Below are 22199 nucleotides of genomic sequence, written 5' to 3'. Positions count from 1 at the left end.
GAGCAAGTGAGCTTGGTGCTGGGCTGCAAACGTGAAACGTGAGCTTGCTGCTCAGAGGGCGCAAACTGAACGAGTTTCCAGCACGATTCAGGAGACTTTGTAGGTCTCCTGTGGCTGTATGGCTTTCATCAAAAGTGGACGCTGTGTGTTGAGTCATAGGTGCGTTTGTCTTGTACAATGGCCTCTGTAGTCGCTCTGTTTTAGTCCTTCTTGGTGGCATTAATAGTAGTTTATTTCCTGGTTAAAAACAAAGCCAGTGCATAGGAGGCCTTTAAAGCAAGCTTTGTTTAAACTAAATTGCAAGGACTTATTTAAAAATCTTTTATCTACTATACTGACTCTGGTTTGTTTTTCACAGTGATTTAAGTAATAAATTAGAATGTAGCCGTTTGAATTTCTGACCCAATTAAAGTTTTAAGCACTCCATTTTTATCATTATAAAAGGCAAAGACTCTTACAGTGTTTTCCTTTATTTCTTTTTTAAAATAGAGAAACACTTCCTTTTGCTTGTCATTTTCATCTCTTAGATAAAATTCTATTAATTCATTTCAAATTAGATTAATTAAAATCCTGAATGATACCAACTGGAACATAACACAGTGGAGGTTTGTGTTTTATGGGGTGTGCTTATTATTGTAATTTTTGTTAGTCTTTGCTAGAAAAATCTGTTAGTACGACTGTCTGAGAAAGTGTATTTCTAAACCAAAATGTGTCCTTTCCAAACTCTTCAATATTTTAAGATATCATATAAAAATACATTCACAGCCCTTGCTCATTTCATCTATTCTTTCCGGAACTGAAAACTTGGCTTTTATGTTAGTCATTAATTCTGAATTTTATATAGGCAGTTTAACTTTGGAGAAGTAATTTGGGAATATATGAAAAAGATTCTTATTTTCTCAGTTTTAGAAATATAACCCAAGCATGTTTGGGGAAAAAAAAAATAAGTGATTTAGTGATTTTGAGATTCTTATTGGGCATTGATGTTCCTGCTTCTTGTCATAAATTATGAAAATGGTGGTGTTAGTCTTACTTCCTGAACAGCCTGAAAGATTTGATAGTAACTTAGGTAGCTTTTGGAGTTACATAGTTTAAGTTCACTGCTATATCTACCCATATCAAATATAAATACAGTTTTATTTTTCTAATTTTTAAATATATGTGTGGACCTTCATAGTTTGCTTGCAGAAGATATTCGCACTTTGATTAAAATATATTTCATTACTTCTCAACTTCATGCCTAAAGTGATCCCACCTATTTCCTCCCGTCCTCTCTTTGTCTGATCACAGACAAACCAATGCTTTCCTGCCGCGTTATAAGGTTTCCTGCCATAGCTGAGTCTGTGTTACTCTATGGGTGATAACTACCCATCACCCTCTCTCTGTCCCCATTAGGCGGCAGTGACCTTAATGGTTTCCTTTGCTGTTCCAGTTCCTTCTCTTGCAGCTTACAGCCTCCTCTTCTCTCAAACTGCCGAGCTGGGTTAACGCCAAGCRGGTGTACTCAAGGTGTGCTCAGCATGAAGGTGTCTTCGCGTCTGAAACACAGCTGGCAGAGCTCAGCTGGTAAATGATGGTGTTTCTCCTCCTAGCTTTGCCTCACTCATGTCCTTTGACCAGCAGAACTGTAACAAGAGCAGCGCGGCTTTGTCCTTTACTGGTTTAGCTGTAAACTGTGGAGCTGAGAGTCTCATGATGTGTGTTGGAACAGAACCTGCCTTCGTGCTTTAAGAAGTGTCTCTTTTACTCGGGCTTTGTTTTATATAAGTTTATTGGGCAGAAAGTGTAGGGCCTGACTTTGGATAAACTTGTGGGTAAATGTGCATGGATTTTCCTTATGTGTCAGGATCAGTGTGTAGGCAAATTGGATGTTACAAATGGTATCAGGCCTGCAATCTTCTAGGAGTCCTGCTCCCTTGTTAGAATGAGGAACATGATCTCCAGGTTCCCTGGATTTTGGAATCCGAGCACACTCACAAATGCACAAAATGCTTGGTTTTGAGAAGTTCTTTCAAATAACTTGAATCACAGTGCGTAAAGTGTTTTTAATAGTTATGCTCAATCCTTTGTCACTCAAAAACACAAGAGTCTTTTTTTCTTTTCCAGCGTAAAATACAGTAAATGAAGAAATTCTGGTGAATATATTGACCTTGGAAATTGGCAGGCTTGGTAAACGGCACCTGTAAGGCTGATGAGATAACTTGTTTGTCGCTGCTTAGGAAGAACAGGGCTTGGTTGCTAATGCTATTCTGAACACTGAAATACTCTATTAATGCCCGAGCTATCAGTTTGATTTATATATATATATATATATATATATATTTTTTTTTTTTTTTCTTGAGTTGGTGATTTTAAATACTGTATGCTCTGCATCATGGAACAAACAGAGCATGAAATTAAGTGTCATGTATTAAATATGCTGATTTATTTTTTTTCCTCTTGGTATAGTCATTTTTATAGCTAGAGGTACACATAGCCAAAACTGTGTTTAGGAAATTTAGAGGAAAGAGTTTGACACAAAATCCTGAAGAAACAGGTTCAATATACAAGAAAAGATCTGAATACTGAAGACTTTTATACGCATTGGATCTATATATGGCACACAACTTGCATAGTGTTCTGCAGCATTAAAATTTATGAAATCATTGCCAGCAAAGGGCAATTTTAGGAAGAGTTTATGTTAGGAAAAAGAAACAGAAGGCTAGACCAAAGATTATTATTATTATTTTTTTATATCAGTTTGGCCCTACTATTTGACTGATCTGAAGAACAGAAATAAAGTAGGGCATAATGTGTCTTCCACCTGTCTAGATTGTTTCTATATACTTAGTGGTTTCTATATACTTAGTTTCTATATACTTATTTTGTAAGTATGTTTGTGTGGTCACAGTGGTCACGGTCATGTTCCTTGGTATACTGAGAATCTTCTAGCATAAATAAGATCTAGCTTTAGAGCAGGGTAGAAATTCACAGATGAGTATTATGGTAAAGAGGTTTGATTTTTATTTTTTAATAAGCTTAGATTTGGAGCATCTGATTAAAGAACGTTTTGGATATGACATTCCAAAATAAAGGTGACAACGATACTATTTATAACCATTGCTTCAAAATGTGAATATTCTTCTAACTCATCAAGCCCTTATGAATTAGAAAATTAAACATAATGCTTGGTGTTGCTATAGTTTCTATATAAAAAAAAGCCCTATTTGGACTGCGGTTATAAGTTTGTTGGACATGTTACGTTCATTATAATTCTGAGCCCTGACAGTAAAGAACTGCAGTGTGTATTTGCTATGCAGTGATCTGTATATTGCACTGCATAATATCTACATTTGTAGCCACATTTCAGTTCCACAGGCATAGAGGGAAATGTTACTTTGGTGCTGTAATTGCTGATAAACTTGGTTATTTAGATAYCTAGCACAACAGTGTTTAAGCCTTTTAAAAGAGTAGCTGCTGAACTGAAAACAGCCTCCTCTCCAGTTATAATAAACATTCTCATCACCTGTGTACTTCCAACTAGGAATAAATAGCTTGTAAAGCTATCGTCAGCTATTTTTTATTTGTATATATATATATTTTATTATATTTTTATTTGTATTTATATATTTATAATTTATGTATTTTTATGACGCACAAGAAAAGCCATTAACAATTTATTTTTCAAGGGCTGACAGCTCTAGTCTTCAAATATTTGAAAAGCAATGCTTAGAAATTTCTTTAAATTTCAGCAGAAATTCATACAGAGATACAGGTGTTAAAGTCTTGACCCTGTTATTGGGGTTTTCTGTGGAATCAGAGAGACTGCTACTATTATACAGCTATTTTTACTTGTTTTTGTTTTTTTCCTTTGATGTATTTGTAAAGGAAATGCATTTATATACGCATGTAATAAAAATCAGTTATCCCATAATCCCAAAAAGTTATCCCCAAATCCCATAATATTATGTGCAAGATCCCATAATATTGGGCTCTTCGTTGAAATTCATTCTCTTTCTTCTTTGACTCGAGTAGCAGTAACAAGCAGAGTAGAGAAGTTCAAAGAGGAGCCTTTTGTCTTCATAGTTGAACAAGGCACACTAATGGGGCACTTGCTGTGTACGCAGAAGTTGTCCCTTCTCCAAATCTCTGCTGAGTCGTGTCTGTGCAGAAGACTGGCCTCTTTCCCGGAAGGGTTAGCAGTAAAGCAAGCACTGTCCCTGTTGCAGCACAGGGAGAACACCCCTGAAATTTCCTTTTGTGTGGCGACAAGTCTGTCGATCACGTTTCTGCTTGCTGTAGGTTGGTGGGTGCCGGTGTAAGATGAGAAACAATTATTTGGGGGAATATGTGGTTTTGCCCATTATTCTGAGAGCTGTAAATTTCAATGGCGTGTGGTTGCTTCTTCAGAACAGGATCCATGTTTCTGGTAAGAGTGTTTTTGTTAAAAACAAATAAAAAAGGTTAAGCTAAGGGATGTGCATTGTACTATCTATTCAACTATAATTTTTGTGCCATTTATTTAACTTCTACCCAGGTGGTGAAGGACAGAGAGGGAAAAGAGGACACAAGAAATTCACAGCATATTTGCCAGTCAGAATTTTATCTCTGCCATGTTCCCTGGACCTAAGTTAGTATCTCTGCACAGTGTCTTTTATGGACAAAATAGGACACACAAAACACTAGCTTAAAATTGCTTCAGTCCTTTAGGCTTCTAGTAATGAAAAATTTCAAAGCAATTTTGAAAAGGTCTGTCTGACAAAGTAATCTGCATAAACGTGGGAATAAACCCTGGCTGGCAATATCAAGGGAATCTGCCATGGAGAAAAATGGTTGAGATGGCATTCTCCTTCACCTCCAATCTTTACAGAAAAACATCTCTTAATCATATACCACAGCACCCAAGGAGTTGGAGGATAGGTATTTTGCGTGCACAACATGGGAACAGATACTTTGATTTTATTTTGTAGACTCAGTTCTTTGACAAAATCATGAAATAAATAGATATAAAGGTGTGGGAACACCATTGTATCAGCAATGCCCAAAGTTAAACATTGTTGGTAGTAGTTGCACATTTATGTAAGCTTGTTTAGTTTCCTGGACAGACACTGTGTTGCAAAAAAAGATGCAGTCACTTTGAATATATTTTCTTGGATTTTTTTGTTTGTTTGTTGGGTTGCACTGGGACCCGTTGCCCTTAAAGTTTGTGGAGTCTCCATTCTTGGAGAGATTCAAAAGTAGCCTGGACATGATCCTGGGCAACGTGCTCTAGGTGACCCTGCATGAGCAGGAGGGTTGGGCTAAATGATCTCCAGAGGTCCCTTCCAACCTCAACCATTCTGTGAACTATATCCCTGTAGTTCTGGTCTTCTAGAACTCGATATTTTTATATTAAAAAAAAAAAAAAAAACTTATGCGTGGAAGTGAATTGTTTGATTAAATGAAGTATGGCTTTAAACATATGATAATGCAATTGACTTAATTTATGTGTGTTTTATATTTTTAAACTGCTAATTTATTTGTTCAGATAGTATATTGTAAAACTGAATTTTCATGAAAATATTGAATTGTAGGGGGTTTTTTTGTTTTGTTTTTAAGGAGGCAACACTTAAAGTGGTAAGCAGGGGTTCTTCCCACTTCGTATAACAGTGAATGTAGGAGAATTAAAGGAAGAAAAGAAAGCCTAAAAACGAGAAGTTCCTGCAAATATCGCTCTAACTTGGAGTGGTGTCAGCTGAAATGCTCAGTGTGAATAGATATCACCAGCTCTACCTTCATTGGTGTGTTGTCTGCTATTCCTTGACAGAACCAGTCTTTAAGCTTGTTTGAAGTAGTGTTTTGTTGCAAAATCTTTTCTAATAGTAATTGAGGAACATGCTTGACCTAATAATGATACTCCTGGTCCTTCTGTGGTTATATCAAAACTAGGATACAGAGATATGTCTCACTTGAGAATTTGAAAGCTTCAGCCTTGTCAAAGGCTGCAACTGCTGCCCTTCAGGTGCAGTCAAAGTCTGACACTTCTACACTGAGGTTAGGTTTGCCTACAGGAACACTTGATTTAGGCTGATATCTTTGATCTAGTCACTGGTCTTACCTGAGAGGTGATACTTAACAATATTGTTTCTTGGTTATTGATGACCTGTTTATATGATTTTCCACATTTGTGTAGATGAAGGAGCTCAAGKATAATGACTGCAATATGGAAAAAGTCATTAAGGGAGCAGTTATTCCATATCACTCTTTCCTGATTTGTAGTACTGACTGTAGTCATGTGTATCTCTCTTAATTTTTCTAGAACATTTAATAGTAAACTGGTCAGCCCTCCAATTGTTTGTTTCTACAGCTGGTCTGGCTATCATGTGAAAATAGCTGTATTTTAAGAAAGTTCTGATTTACATTATAATGTGATTTTACTGTGAAATGTGATTACCTGAAATGGGCCCTGTGTGGGAATCAGTTGTTCAGTGGTGCCAGATCTCACTGGCTTCTAACTTTTCATAGGGCTGCAGCTCTTGTCTGTTATACAATTAACAGATCAAGAGATTGTTTTCCAAGCCAGGACCTGAAGTTCAAGCTGGGTTCTTTCCATTAGGATTATTCAGTTCTCCGTTGTTATCTCTCTGCTGTATGTAATCTGTACCTTTTGCAACAATAGAAATTGCATAGAGTTGATGAAGAGCAGAAACAGGCTTACGTTTTTACAAGTCTGTTTTTCATCTGTAAACTTACTGTATTTGTTACAAACCCATAAGATGCAAAATCCAGAGCCTCCCTATGCCAAATGTACCACTGTTATTTTGAGCAAAATTACACTTTTATATGTTTATCTAGCAAGTTTATTAGTAKAATTAGTAGATTAGTAGAACAAATAGATTCTGAACCAGTAATTAAACCTAGTAGTTCTGGGCTGACTTAAATACAAGACTGTAACAAAAACTTAAGAAAAAACTGCACTCTGCTATGCTTTTTTTTTTTTTTTTTAAGTAATTGAGATCAAGAGCTACAGAGAGACAAAAGGAGTGCTCAGTGGAGTTGGAAGATCAGGATTTTTAACTTCTTGACAGTCCACGAAGTAAAATATTTTTGAGCAACAATTAAACCCTTATTTGTGAATCTAAGGGATATTGGCCAAAATTTACAGGATTGTTGTTATAAAAGTACATTTGATGCATTTTTCATATTAATAGATAATAATAGGAAACTGCAGCACTGGAATTAGACCTTTCACCTTTGAAAAGTCAGTGTTAACCTGTTAGCTGTAACTATTGGCTTTTTGCTGATTGTCACAAAGCAGATGGAAGAAGCTGGTCCTTCATGATAAAAATCATTCCAGAAGGGGTCTTAAACTGTTATTCAAATAAGAGATGGTAAAATATGTTTTTGTGATGCAAGAAATGTATATACAATGCAGAATAATGTTAAATAACCTTTCACTGTGTGTGATTCCTGCATAATACATTTGAATAGCTGAGTCTCGTGCAATGTGCTGGTGATCGCTGGATGTCTGCCAGTAAGAACAGCTCACATATAGCATTTATTATTTTGATATCTTACATGGATTTGACCAAGTCAGATTTCTGAAATGTGTGTGTGGACTAAATATCATTTCTTTTCTCATTCTGTGTTTCTAGTCTGGCACTGTGAAGCTGACCAAGCCAGTAGCTTTGTGGAGCCAGCAAGATGTCTGCAAGTGGTTGAAGAAACATTGCCCAAATCAGTATCAAATCTACAGTGAGTCATTCAAACAGCATGACATAACTGGTAAAGTATGCAGTATCAGAAATATTTTACTTACTTAAATTGGGGCAAATCGTGTTTTACGTTGTTTAAATTGTGACTGTATGCTAAGGGCTTTTTGTTAGTTGTGTGACCCAAGAATTGTTTGGGGCGGTGGGAATATACCAGCTTGCATTGGCTGTAGTGAGTGGGTGATTTTTTTACATCTCTCTAAAAAAAATAAATTTCAGATTATTCAAGGTTAATATAATGAGGAAAAAAGAAGACAGAGTATGTATGTGGAAAAGAGTTGGACCCTGAGACTATCCATTCATGTGTTTGCAGCTTGTACTGTTAAAAACTTGGAATTTACTTTTGAAATGTTCATTCCAAATGAAAACAAAAGCCAAAATATTAAGAAAAGTCATGTGAGGAAAAACGTAAATGGGGGGGGGGGGTGTCCCACTTTTTTTGAGGCGTTTCACCTTGAGGAGGTCAGATTCTCTTTTGAGAATTTTTTTTTTTTTTTAATTCAGCTTAAAATCCTCGACATGTAGGATGCGAAGGAAGCCCAACTGAGCTCCTTCCTAGGAGTGAAGCAGAATCAACATATCAGACTCATTTCTGACAGATATTTGTCTAACTTGTTCTAGAAAATTTGCAAAGGAGATTTTTATATCTCTATATTCCAGTGCCTTATGATCTTTAAAGTTAATATTTTCCTAATGTCAGTCTAAACTGTTATTTCCTGCCAATGAAGCTGATTTCTATCCCAAGTGTAGCTGGAGTACAGACCATCTTATTTCTTGCAGCCTTATCTGTATTGGATGGGGGTCATCCCACCTACACATGCTTTCCTTCTCTGGTCTAAAAAATATTTCTTCCTTCTGTCACAGTTTGTTCCCAAAATACTGCCAAGACCTACAAACCCTCAACACTCGGTTTCTTGACTTAAAATAATGCATTGAAAAATATCGTTGTATTGTATTTTCCCATTTAGTTCAGAAGCTAATATTGGTTTTGTTGATCTACTTAACTTGTTAACTCCTTTTCAGTTTGCTGTAGTAGTATTTTAGCTGGCCACTTTGAACTGACATCAATTTGGTTAAGTAACTTGATTAATATAAACACAAATGTAATTTGGGAGTTGAATAACATTTTTACCTATATCCCAGGCATTAATTAATCTGTAAAAAGTTTAATGTGGAACATTAATTTGTTCTCTGAAGTGATGGTATACAATATTGGGAATTGACATTCAGTCACTTAAGGAGAGATTTCAGTTTTGCATACAAATCTCTCTTAACAATAATGTGTTAACTAATACCTGTTTTAATCAGTATCTGTTTGTATACATGTACTTGCAGTGTTTCAAATTTTCCATTGACTCCTGTTGCTGTTCTTTCCTTTCTGATAATACATGAGTGATTGCCAACATGGGAAGCTAAGCTACTGATCTTCATTCATTATATAGCCTTATACATAAGTATATGTGTGTATGTTTATGCAAGAGAGGTGCTTTGTACTGGGTTAGTACGAGTTGAGTTTTAGTGCTTAACCGTTGTGCCTGTTTCCTCTAATTTGTCATCTGTTTCTCAGCATCTTAAATGTAATCCATAAGAGTGTAGTCTGTGCCTCTACCCATGTGTATAGAACTGACTGCCTCAAGCTAACAGAAAACATTTGAAATTAAGGTCTTTTTCATTTTTTCTACTACTATGTTACATGTTGTCTCTTTCTGGAATTAAAGCACTGTGAGAAATGGTTGAAAGGAAGAAAAAGTTGTTTTCCTTTTAATTTAAATATACATGGAAATCCTATAGCTTCTTTGTAGCTGTGCAAAACTTGGAACTTTATAGACTTTTTTGAGAAAGGAGAATCAAGATCAATCTTTGATACTTTACACAGAAGAGATACAAGGAGAATGTTAGTACAAGTGTTAGAAAGTAAGTGTGCAGTAAAGAAAATGACTTCAATACAGTAACTGCCAAAGAAAAGAAGAAATGTGATCAATATTTGTAAAGACTTTAAGAAAGTATACTGTGAGTCTATTATGAAATCAATAACTTGGGAGGATGTTTACAGTGCTGTCAGTCCCTGTGATCTCAATTATATGAAATCTAATAAAGTGGTAGAACAGTGGATTTGTGGCTCAGAAATGTAGACCATGAGAAGAGCAAGAAAACTGTTCTATCTAACTAGTATGAAGATTAAGCCGAGGCAGTGTAACTRTTTCTAGTACACCTTAATATGCCTATGGAAAAGTGATGTTATTGTTGAAAATTTCTCTGGAATTTTAATGACTTTACAAGCTTATTTATTATAGAAAAATGTGATGGAAAGGAACTGAAAATGACAAAAAAAAGGTATTTAGCCTTACCTGAAGATAAAAATCTAAGGCATGGTCACAAGCCAGGAAAACAGTCTTGGGCAAAAACATATCTAGCAGCTGTTAGCCATATGTGTTGTGAAGTCTGGCATCTTAAGTATTTGAGATTATTAATGACTGATTATAGTTAGCTGGGTTGGGGGCAAAAATACAAAACAAAGTGTCTTTTTCTTTGTATAGATTTTTTTTCTATTATACCACTCCAGACAAACAACCAGCTGTAGATGCATAAGAAAAAGATGCTTACTCTGTGTACGCAACAACAAAGAAGAAAAAGCTTCATATTATCAATGGCCTCAAGGAGGTGATAGGACACAGTGCACTCTCATCAAGTATGCAGGTGACACCGAATTGTGGGGAGCAGTCAGTACACTTGTGGGCAGAGCTSCCAGTTCTGAGGAACCTGGGCAGGCTGGAGGAAAGGGCCAACCTGAACCTTATGAAATTCAACAAGGACAAATTCTGAGTCCTGCAGCTGGGAAGGCAGAACCTTTTGCACCAATATAAGCCAGGGGCTGACTGCCTGGGGAGCAGCTTTGCTGAGAAGGACCTATGGGTCTTAAGAGATGACAAGATGAAGAGAGCCAGCAGTGGGCCATGGCAACAAAGGTTAACAGAATCCTAGGCTGCATTAACAGGAGCATAGCCAGTAGATCAAGGGGAGTCCTTATCCCCCTTTTCTCTGCACTTTTTAGACCACAGTTTTTGGATCCCCAACACTGGAAAGACATTGAAAAACTGGAKTAAGTTCAGGTGAGGGCCACCAAGATGGTTAGGGCTGGAGCACTTGCCCTGTGAGGAGGGATCGAGGAAGTGGGGCTTGTTCAGCCTGGAGAAGAGGTGACTTTTTGGGGGCCTAACAGCAGTTCCCAGTATGTGCAAGGATGTTACCAAGAAAATGGAGCCAGGCACAATGGTGCATGGTGGGAGGACAAGAGACAACAGGCATAAATTGAAACAGGTGAGGTTTAGGCTCAGTATAGGCAGAAATTTTTTCACCATGAGGACAGTCAGGCAGTGGAGCAGGTTGCCTCGGGAGGTTGTGCAGCCTCCATCTTGGGAGGGTTTCAAGCACCAACTGGATAAAGTCCTGAGCAGCCTGCTCTAATCTGATAGTTGACTCTGTTTTGAGCAGGAAGTTGGGCTGGAGACCTCTGGAGGTCTCTTCCAGCCTGAATTATCTTGTGATCCTGAAATTTTCTGGGTACTTGTTGAGTACTTCAGAACCAGTGAGACACATTTTGCAGCCAATTAGGGAGAATTATACCTGAAAAGGTCTAGTAAGAAGTTGAGAGAGGTTTTTTTTTTCTTTTTTTTTTTTTTTTAATACACAGACTTCTTGAGGTCAGTGAGTGGAGCATCTCGTTAGGTTGACTTAGCAACAGCTAGGAGACCGTTTTCATGTCCCAAAGACAACCAAAAGAATTTGAAGGACTAACACAGAGCAAGATCTGAGGGCAATGGATGTGAATTACCAGTGGAGGAAAAATATGACCATAAAAAGGGGTAGGGACAAAGGTGGCAGTGGCCTTTAGAACCAAGAAAGCAATGTAGCAGGAGGACTTGTCACCGGAGGCTTTACAACTGCTGGTGGCRTTTACATTAGTGTGAGGAGGTATAAAACATTGCTCCTGCTGGCCAGCTTTTTACATCCACTTTACACCAGTGCAGTCCAAGGGGTAGGACTGAGGAAATGACATCTGCTCTCAGTGTTTGGTTGTGGATTTGAATTTGCCAGACAGCACCACTTTTCAATGGCAGGGGAATTCTTTTTTGAGAGATGGGTTGTTCTTCAATAGTCTTATCCTCCACCACTGGAACAAACTAGGATTTTTGCATTCAGCAGTAGTAAGAGCAAGACTGGACATAGAATGACAAAGGAGTAACCATTTTGGGGAAAATGGTCCATTGAAAAAATAATAAAGATGATGCCTACATAAGTGCTTATTGTTGTGTGATTTGTTGGAAGGAAGGAAGGAAGGAAAAGAAACCTTGCTTCWCCTCTTGTTTTTACACCATGTTCCCTAGTGTGCTAATGCATGTCTTCAGAGCATAAGGCTTTAATGCTGTGATCATTAAACAAACCTCATTCTGTCAAAGTAATACCCAAGAGATACCTTGGTCCAAGTGAAGGAATTTGATAGGAGGTACTTGAAAGGACTCAAGCCTTTTTAAATTAAACTTTTAAGGAGAAAAGGAACAGTACTCAGGATAACCTCTTTTTAGTTTTAGAAGGGACCAGATCTTACGAATATTCATTAAACACCAAACGGCATTTCAGAAAATGAAATATGTGAAAACCTGCTGCAAATAACATTAAAATCTGGCTAATTCTATAACCTCCAAAGATGCTTGCATTGCATCAGCTGTATTCCCTTATACTTTTATGAAATACACGTTCAAGTCTTGCTTTTAAATCGAATTGCTTTAATTTGTTCACTTGAATAATATACTTGCAGAATATTGGGGGTTTATCATATCAGCTTAAATACCCAGGTTATATAACATCTTGGTGAAAAGTCTCATGGTTTAAGATAGTATGCTGGAATTTGAAGAATTCCTGGCTTCATTTCAGGTTACTCTTGTATCCCTATGCAGCATATTGAATCCTCACTATTTAAGTTACTCTTTCTTTTCAAAGTGTTGCATGGATATACAGATATTATTAAAGTTCTGTTTGCCACAGTCTTCTCTGTTCTGTCCCAAACCTTTGACAGGTTTTGAGCATTCCTCAGCGCTCTCATTTATCTCAGAAAGCATCTCATTTATTCACAAAAAAGAAAAAGTGTTTTTTAATAGAAACAAAAAGAATCTTCATTGTGTCCAGATGGAAGGTATTTCAGATAAAACATTAGTTATCTTGCTTGTTTTGCATGTGACAGTGGTCTTCAGCACAATAGATCTCTCCTCCCAAGCAACATTCATCTGATAGTGGGTTTTGTAGAAGACTCTTCCATTTCCAGCCATCTCTGGGAAGCCCCTCCCTTTGCTGTGGTGCAAAGGTTAAGCCAGCCTTGCCCACATTCCTTATTTGTGCCTCTTTCCCCCCCTCTTTCTGTGAGGTCTTAACAACATTGTTGGTTGGTGGGCTGTCAAATCACTCCAGACTACATCCATCTGTGGTTTAAAAAAAAAGAAAAAAAATCACTGCTTCACACTGGAGAGAGCTTTTATTCTGCTGCCTGGATAAGAACAGTCTTATTTGCAACATCCTTTGTGGAGCTGTGATGCTTGTGTTGGAAAATGTGAGGGGCTAAAGAGTTTTCCCTGTTTCATATTTGTCTGCTTTCAGACTTTTAATGGGGAACACATCAGAGTGATGGGCTTTGGGATAAGGCTCCTGTTTGCATGATATGTGGCAAAACTGTAACTGTTCTTCTTGCACAGAAAAATAATATCAGAAAAGTACTAACGTAACCTTGTGTTAATATAGTATAAAATTGAAAGAAGTTGGATGAGCCAAATACTTGGAAAGCGTGAATATTTTTTTCATTACCGAAGGTCTTAAAGCTCGAAGCTCTTCTGATAAAGAAAATTTTGCATGAAAGTGGTCTTCTGTCATGTCTCAGCAATGGCTCTTATGTCCGGCTTTTCAGTCAGATTATAGTTTATGCAATATGCAGTGACCTCCCACAACAGGAGTCAAAACTGTAATGACTCATGAGAGGTCTAGTATGACCAAGAAAGCTATTCTATAGTCAAAAATGGGACAATGAGGCACCTAAGTTACAACATCCATGAAGTGTTAAAGTGGTGTTCCCAAGTTAACATATTTAAATTTTTCTGATAAATTGACTTTTTTTGTGTGAAAAATAATCTGTGGACTATTCTGGTAGAAAGTCTTTTTTTTTCTTTCTCCTCCTCTCCTCCTCTCCTCCTCTCCTCCTCTCCTCCTCTCCTCCTCTCCTCCTCTCCCAAGTTAACATATTTAAATTTTTCTGATAAATTGACTTTTTTTGTGTGNTCTCCTCCTCTCCTCCTCTCCTCCTCTCCTCCTCTCCTCCTCTCCTCCTTCTTTATCTGGGACAGTAGATTATTTTCTAACTAGCTGCCATAACAAAGTCTTTATTGTTAAACACATCTGCAGCTTGAGAATAGAGGAACTAGGCCCTATATGCATTAGGTGAAATTAAGTAAATTAGTCATGGGCTAGGCCTATCTTCTCTTCCATGCACAAGCCAGTGGGGATGGCTTGTGGGGATCCCATTATTTATTAAATAAAATCATGTGTGGAGGAAATGGTATTATCCTTTATTCAGTTGAATGTGAAAGGGAAACCGCTGAAGGGCAATTGAGACTTTTTTTTGGCCTTGCTTGCCAATGACGTGTTAGTGCTGTTGCTTCTGTATCTACTAAATTTGTGATGAACAGTTTCCATACTTGTCCTCCATTATCTGATGTGAGAACTGCTGTGCAAGTAGCTGATGAATGTTTAACACTGTTTGCTGTCTTGATATCTCTTGGATCTGCTTGTCTTGCTTTGATAAGGTCAGTTCCAGATCTCCATCGTGCTTTCTCCACTTGGGAATACCTGGAAAGATCTCCTTGGTTTCCATAAATGATTCCTCTGCAGTGTACTCAGAAGTGCATTGCACTCCAGCTCCGTACCAGCCTCTTTTTCTTTACCCTATCCCTATATATGAATTCAATAAAAGTCATGGTAGCCAGATTTGCTGTAGCTTTTACTTCTACCTGATATATAACAGAATCCAATTTGTCTTTGATCTGAAAAGTATAATTTCTGCCCTTTAGCTTCAGATTTGAAATTCCCTGTCACTTTGGTTTAGATAAGTTCTCCTGTATCTTTASAGCATATATGCTTGGGTGACAGGAGCAAGAGGTATATTGCTCTTCATTTGAAACAGTGTTTACTTGCACTTTGGCCTCAATGCTTATTTCCTCAAGTGCTGTCGGATGTTGGGGAATTAATGCTTCGTAACTACCTGCAGTAATAATATGATTATTCCTTCCCTGTAACACATTCTTTTTTTTTTTTACATTTTTAATTTAATCTTATTTTATTTTAGTCAACTTATACCAGCTAGAGATCATACCATCTTATACCCTTCTCCTTGAAAAATCTGACTTTGGTACAGATTCTTTGTAAACCTGCTTCACCATATTCTCTAAGGAAATACAGATCCTCATTGGTATCATGCAAAACTCGACCCCAGAACCTCTCCCCTTAGCAGTCGGTTTCAAAATCAATTTCCGTTCCTTACTCAGAGGGGAGCTAAAAATGGGAATTAGGGTAAGATATGGAAAGCCATATCAAATGTCTTAGCAAAGCCTATTTCAGGAATTTTCAAACCATGTTGTAAAGCTTTGTGGTATTTCCTAGCTTGCTGATAAGGCTGCACAGTGTGTCTGCAAGAAGAACTGAATACTGACTGTGATCTAGTGACAGAGCCAAAATGCTTAGAAGTTTCTGATTTAACTGTGGGACGTTTACCTCATATGTTAGGTGACTCAGGTGTCCAACTTGTGGTTCAGAAGACCAATAAGAGAATAAATTGCTGAAATAATCAATGGAGGGGAGAGAGATGCCTCCAGACAGATTAATTTAGTGGACTAACTGTAACCTAAAGAAATGAAAATCCCCATTTTATGTTCACCTTGCTTCCTGTCCATTTACTTTTGTCTTGMAAAAAAAAAAAGCAACCCTTGAAGCAAACTTTGAAGCAAATTTTTTATCAGCTGTTTTTTCTTTAGGTGCTTTAGGTAAAATACTGACTACTGCATTAATAGTTCTAATACTTTGCCAAATATTGAAGCTCCACCCTCTTGGTTTATTATCAGGAACTTGTTTTTTTCACTGGTTTTTGGAACAATTTCTAATTGTTAGTGATTACAGTATTACTTTACCATGGTCCTTGATTACTGGGCTGTGTGATCACATTATCTAGAAGCTAAACAGGGTCCAGCAAGGTTGTTACTCTTGTTACTCAGAAATCTCAAAGGAGAGGTTGATGCCATAGGAGTAGCATTGTTAACTCTGTTGATGGCACTTCTTTATTCCCTTTTTTTCTTCTTGGTTAATACTGATGAACTACTTCAATATGGTGCTTAACAGACTGGAGTATTTTCATTAAAACAAAGAATGGAGTCCTTAGTTTAGAAGTGGTTGTTTATAGGCTCTCCTATGAATAGTGCCGATTCGAAGTATAGTGCCCTGGGCAAAGTTTCGTTAAGCTGTACTTCTTTGTTGCTTTCTTAAAACTTCCACTGTAGTGTCTGTTGAGTCTGGAACTTGCGTTTTGCTAGGCAAAACTGCTTGTTTGTACCACTGTGTTCTAATTTACTGCAAGATAGCGACGTTTTGGAGGTTCCAATTCCTATTCTGTTTGGAATCAGGACAAAAAGGGGAGGTATCAGACGATCTCCTTCCAGATTACTTGTGCTGTTGTCTATGAAGAAGTATTTATCTTCTGGCTCTGCAGACATGAAGTCAGTTTTATGGCTGAGTTGTAGGGTAAGGAAAACTTAGATGGGGAAACTGCTTCAGTGATTAAGTGGAGGAGTTGTTAGAGGGCATTAAAATACTCCACTTTGAAGAAGCAGTGAATTAATTTGCTATTTAGTGGGTGGGTGTTTGTGATATCAGTGAGCAGCTAGAGCTGATTCTTTTTATTTTAGCTCTTTATTTGCCAGCATGTGCTATTCATGATATGGGGATTTAGCCTTAATGTAATCTTATTATTTGACAGCATTCCCCAATCTAATAACATGGCTAACGTAATGATAAAACATAGAAGGAAACTCTCAGAGCAACCTTGAAATGCCAGACCTGGAGGAAGACACCTCCAAGGGTTGGACTTGCACTTTGTGACGCAAACAAGCAAGTACGTATTTAATCTCACTCACCCCGTCTGTCTGTAATTTCTTGTGTTCCTTCTTTCACCTCAGATTTTAACCGTTGTCTAATCCGCTGACTGCTCCCTAAGCAGAAGTCCTCAACCATTTATGCTGTGATTCCAGCTTCTCTGCTGTGTCTGTGATGTTAATTGTATATACTTCATCAAACAAATCCTCTCTTGTTCCATATTTCTGACAAATGGATTAATTCTTATCCTAAATTTTTTCCTCTTTCATGACCCCATGTTCTCAGCTATTTCCTTCTTTCTTTCCTATGGACAGTTTGTCAGGGTTCTCATGGAATTCCCCTCAAAACTAGACTTATGCTATGCAAGTGTTCTGCTCCCTGAATTCCCCCAGTGTTAGTGAGTGAAAGGAAGTAGCTGTTTGTAGCTTTCAGTACTTTCCAAGTGTAATTAAGTTGATGCTTAGGAAAAAGTGGAAGTACACCTGGGAAAACAGAGTTTTATTTTTACCTTTTTCTTTTGCAAAACTTGAACAAAAGTTCTAAAATGGGCTGGAGAGACCTGATTCTTTTTGTCTCACTGCTAAATGTGATAGAAACATTTTTTTCTGTTGTTGAGTTCAAGGACATCAGAAATACCTGATGTATGGTGCAATAATTCTCAGTTCCTCAGGGGGGAGCTTACACACAAGCTAACTAACTGATTTCAAGGCTCTGATTTGGGCTTCCAGTAGACTGTATTTTCAACAATGCTGTCACTTTATAATACTGTATTGGGAACCTGCTTTCCAGTCTGAAGCAAATTATAGTAGCAGCTATAAGTTACTACAGTAGGTTTTATCCCTACAGAATATCAGCATTTGTGCAATCTTGGGTCTGTGACAGCTACACTCAGGACTGTGTAAGCCAAGCCAATATCTACCCCTAGTTTTCAGTCTCTTCCAATTTATAGACCATTGGTTGTCAGTTTGCAATTTTTTGAAGTCCCTCTTTGAAAATGATTCAGTTTGTGGAAATTTCAGCCCAACCAGCTGAGCCTTTTACAGAGAACAAAGAGGCCAGAGGAAAAAGCACTCCTTTATTCCCTACCTCCCACTTATTATAATAAAAATAAAACCCAGCTGTTTTTTTTTTCTTTTTTTTTTTTTGAACAGCTCACATGCTGAAACAGCTGGCCTCTGAAAGTCAAGATTTGGCAAGGGAATAGCCTTCAATGAAGAAAAGTGCCTCCCAGTGTTCCAGTGAAAATTATTTTCTGTTTTGATATAGTTAATTGAGCAGGTTGAAAGTCTGACAGGGTCCAGTGCAGTGCACTTGACACTGGGTTTTATCCTTGTTATCATAGGATGCACAGCTAAGGGAGGTCACAAATACCTGGCTCTTTTAGCAAAGGTATAAGCATCCATCTCCGGTGTTTTCCTCTGAATTCAGTGGAAGGAGCTCTTGAAGCAAAAGAGGCTGGATTCTGTCCAATCCCTTACTGCATTCAGGAATTTTTTTTCGACCTTTCACCCTGCAAAGATCTGCACACCCTCTGTGAAGTGTTTAGCTGATTCCTCAGATCCTAGAGGTGATCAGTGCTTAACTGATGCAGGAGAAGGCTTACTGTCACTTCTTTGTGCAGCAGGTTGAATTGCTTCCTACTTAAGAAGAGCAATCCAGTGCTAGAAACTTGGGCCTTTCCATTGACTTTGCTACTCTGAATGGAAACCCTACACACACAAATGTAAGCCTATGCAAAGCAGTATGATCTTAATAAGTCATTTTTGTCTGAAACACAGACACCTAGATTAAACCATGAACCTTCTTAAGCAGTCACATGCCTTTAGTGCATCTCTCTAAAAAACAATGGTTTCATAAAATGAAGCCATTAACCTTACTGAGCCGAAACGTATTTGTCAGAGGTGAATTCTGTTATGCAGCAATCAGCATTAAGTAGTTAACCTCAAATAAAACTTGGGGGATTCCCGTTGTAATGGCTAATTGTTAACGACAGTGACTATCTAACATAATCCAATAGGTGAAGTCGTACATTTGAGGGCTCTGTATTGGTGCTGAAGATCAGGTGTTCTGTTCTCACTGAACTTCAGTGGATATTGGTACCTTCTACTATGCATTCAGGAATATCTTGCTACATGTTTACAGCAGAAGCAGGGTTAAAGGATAACAAACACGTCAGAACATGAACTATCCAACAAAAGTCTCGAGAAGGGCTTTCATCTTGTCAGGCTGCACAGACCTCATGCTGCTCCCCAATAGCTCGGTGGGAAGTAGGGAGAAAATCCTGCCCGCCAGGTGGGTGAGAGAAGCCTCCATGTTCCTCAGACAGAAAGAAACATCACTTCTTAATCACTGACTTAAAAAAAATCTCTCTCCCAAAAGGAATTTGAGGTTTCGTTCTGTTTTACAAAATACAGAACAATTGTTCACAGGAGCAAATATGTATCTTTTTGTCAGCGAACCACAGATTTAAGACAAGCCATCAACGTAATCCCCGTCCTGTCAACTGTACTGCCAAGGCACCTGCATTCTGTAGGGCCTGGTGACATTATGCTGTGATTAGAGGAAGATCTTTTACAAATTGTTTGATTCCCCCAAACAAGTTTATGTATGTAAACCCCAGTTAATTTCTCTGCAGGTTCTGTTGTGTGCAATGAATTGCAGAATTAAGATGACGTACCTTTTCTCAGGTCAAAGTGATACTTGCCTAAGATTTTCATCTGTGTTGACTTTATAATTTTGAGTGTACACTTTTTAATGTTTATTTTGCATAGGTTACATAGATTTCTTTTTTATCTTGCAACACGTGTTCTTGATCTAAATAGAACAGCACCTGAAGAAAACCTGAAGATGGATTAATAGGTTTATTCAAAAAAATGTACCAAATGTATGACACTCCCAAATGGCTTATGAGGAAATGTTTGTTACATGTTCTTATTTTTTTCTTGTTATTGTTAAGTATAAACACCCTCTGGAAAAATGCCAAGAATGTGAAAATCTGTTTCGAGCATTTCAAATATATGACAGTACTGTAGTCCAGTCCGTTGTCAAGTACTAGTTAAACCACAGTGCTAAAATGCTTATGTGCCTTGGTTTATATGTCATTAACGTATGTTATACGCAAGTAAATAAAACTTGTCGTATATTGGTTTATCAAAAACAAACAACAGACGGTTTGATTGTGATGAATATCACCTGTAACCTTTATCCTAAGCTAATCTACTTCTCAATTTGCTGTTCACAATGTGTACAATCCTGTTTGATGTCACATATTCAGACTTGTATCATGATGACTCTTTCTAAGACAGTCTCATGGAGAAAGCTTCTTTCTGTTCAAAAAGGATCTTTGGGGTCTTTTTCTTTTAATTACACTCAACACAAGGAGCTGCAGACCTGTTAGCCTCCTGCCAATTCTGCCAAAATAATGGAACAGTTAATTTGTGTTTCTGTCAACAAAGAATTGCATTGTGTGGTTAATACCAGTCATCGTGATGTTCAACCTGTCAAACTAACCTGATACTTTTTTTTTGTCTTTCTTTTTTCTTTTCCTTTGGCGAGCTTACAAGTATAGTAGTTAACAGCTACCATATAGAATATAATATACTTCGATTTCTCATTGCCCTCCTCCCCAAAGCATGCAGCTTAGGATCACATCACATCTTAATTAAACATTTGGCTTTTAAATCCATATACTGTGCATGGGAGTCAAACTGGCTCACTGACAGATGTCTATACACAGTAATGAAAAGGGCCATTATTTGTGTCTCTTGGATTGGCTGGCTGTGCAGTGTCATTCAGATTTTTTTATTGGTTACCTATGTTTTGCAGTTAGGTGTGGTAACAAGTCAGGAGCAGTACAGGTTAATAGTACAATGTGCATAAATAATATGGCTAAATGATCCTAACAATATTTGTTTTATTGTAGCCAAATGTAATGTAATATATGAAAAAATCCTTGCATCCTGCAAAAAATAGCCTGTTTCCTCTTGGAAAGCAGAGTCTTGAAGAAGGAAATGAATTAAGAGTTCTTGTGAATAGCCATGTTACATGTACTCTAAATGCAAAGCTAATAGGACTAATTTAATCTCTGGTTATCTAGTGAATAGCAGGGACGGTTATGACATACACAGGTCAGGTCACTTAAGACCTCTACTAGGATACTGTGTGCAGTTGTGGTGTTTTAATTCTAAGCATAGCATAGAAATAGATGGAAATGGGAACCCCAACTTTTCCCAGACCTGGAAGATGAGCCTTGTGTTGTGATGTTAGAGGAGATGAAGCTACTGAAAGGAAAGTTGATAGGTGACTTGATAACTGGGTATAGGGACTTAGCAGGACAACAGCATACATTCGAAAGCTGAAATTGGAAGCTTGGATGACTCAGTAATTGGAAAATGAATCTTGGCTTTTCTGGTCATTCAGCAGTTGAATCGCTTACTAGGAGAAACAATGAACGCTGCTGGAATTAAATTTGTAAAAGGGGAGGAAGATGGGTGGAAAAATACCTGGTAACATGCTGCACACAGCACTTGGACTGCACAATCACAGGGGTCCTTTGGTAGAAATATCTGGAGTCTCTATGCTCCAATGTACCTTACAACCTTGTCATGTCAGTTTGGATAAGGGTGTTTTGTTTTTGTGGTTTTGTTTTTCTGCTTCTTAAGAATCTAGTCCTTCAGAAGCAGAGGCCCCTGGGAAGCTCAAATGAGCCTTGAACTACGCATGCCACATAGTGTGAGAAACTAATTAGCAAAACTACAGATAAAATAATCTGCCTAGTTACCAGCTGTTGTTCTTGTTATCTACAATTGTTTTTTCCTGCTTGCTCAATCAGTAAGTCAGACTAGATGCAGGTAAAACTTTCAACATAGGGCCTTTGTATTCACACTTGGAGCTGGATGTGAACAGTCCTGCATGCTACGAGATGTACCCTTTTCTAAAAAACAGATTTGGTGTAAGCACCTATACTTAGGGAACTATGTGGTAAAACAAGTCAGTAATTTATGTGTGTAATATGTGTTCTCCCAACAGCTCTCCTAGGGCTTGAATCTATTATATTTTTCTGTGTGTGATCAGAGAGCACGTAGGTTAGATTCATATATTATGTAAAGGCTAACTCTGAGATTTAAAGCCCTCCTCTATCTTCAGTTAGAATCCCCTTGTGACTTGAATTTTGCAAATGTCCCGAACATGATATATGCGAAGCTGATGTCTGTAAACAATCTATTACACATATGTCCCGAGTCCAGTGGGAGGCTGATACAGGCTCATGTACCTGCCGTTCTCTTCATT

At 37.7% G+C, this 22199-nt stretch overlaps 1 protein-coding gene across 1 annotated transcript in view; it reads left to right on the top strand.

The window, feature by feature from the left end:
• SAMD12 (sterile alpha motif domain containing 12) overlaps nt 1-22199 on the top strand; it is a 150156-nt gene that overhangs the window by 21994 nt on the left and 105963 nt on the right. Inside the window, exon 3 of the mRNA XM_026055706.1 lies at nt 7614-7743. Coding sequence (XP_025911491.1) covers nt 7614-7743 — 130 coding nt within the window. The remainder of the gene's footprint in view (nt 1-7613; nt 7744-22199) is intronic.

The sequence above is a fragment of the Apteryx rowi genome, unplaced genomic scaffold (assembly GCF_003343035.1).
Source record: "Apteryx rowi isolate R43461 unplaced genomic scaffold, aptRow1 scaffold_125, whole genome shotgun sequence".
Classification (NCBI taxonomy): domain Eukaryota; kingdom Metazoa; phylum Chordata; class Aves; order Apterygiformes; family Apterygidae; genus Apteryx; species Apteryx rowi.
This window is presented reverse-complemented; position numbering and strand designations above follow the sequence as displayed.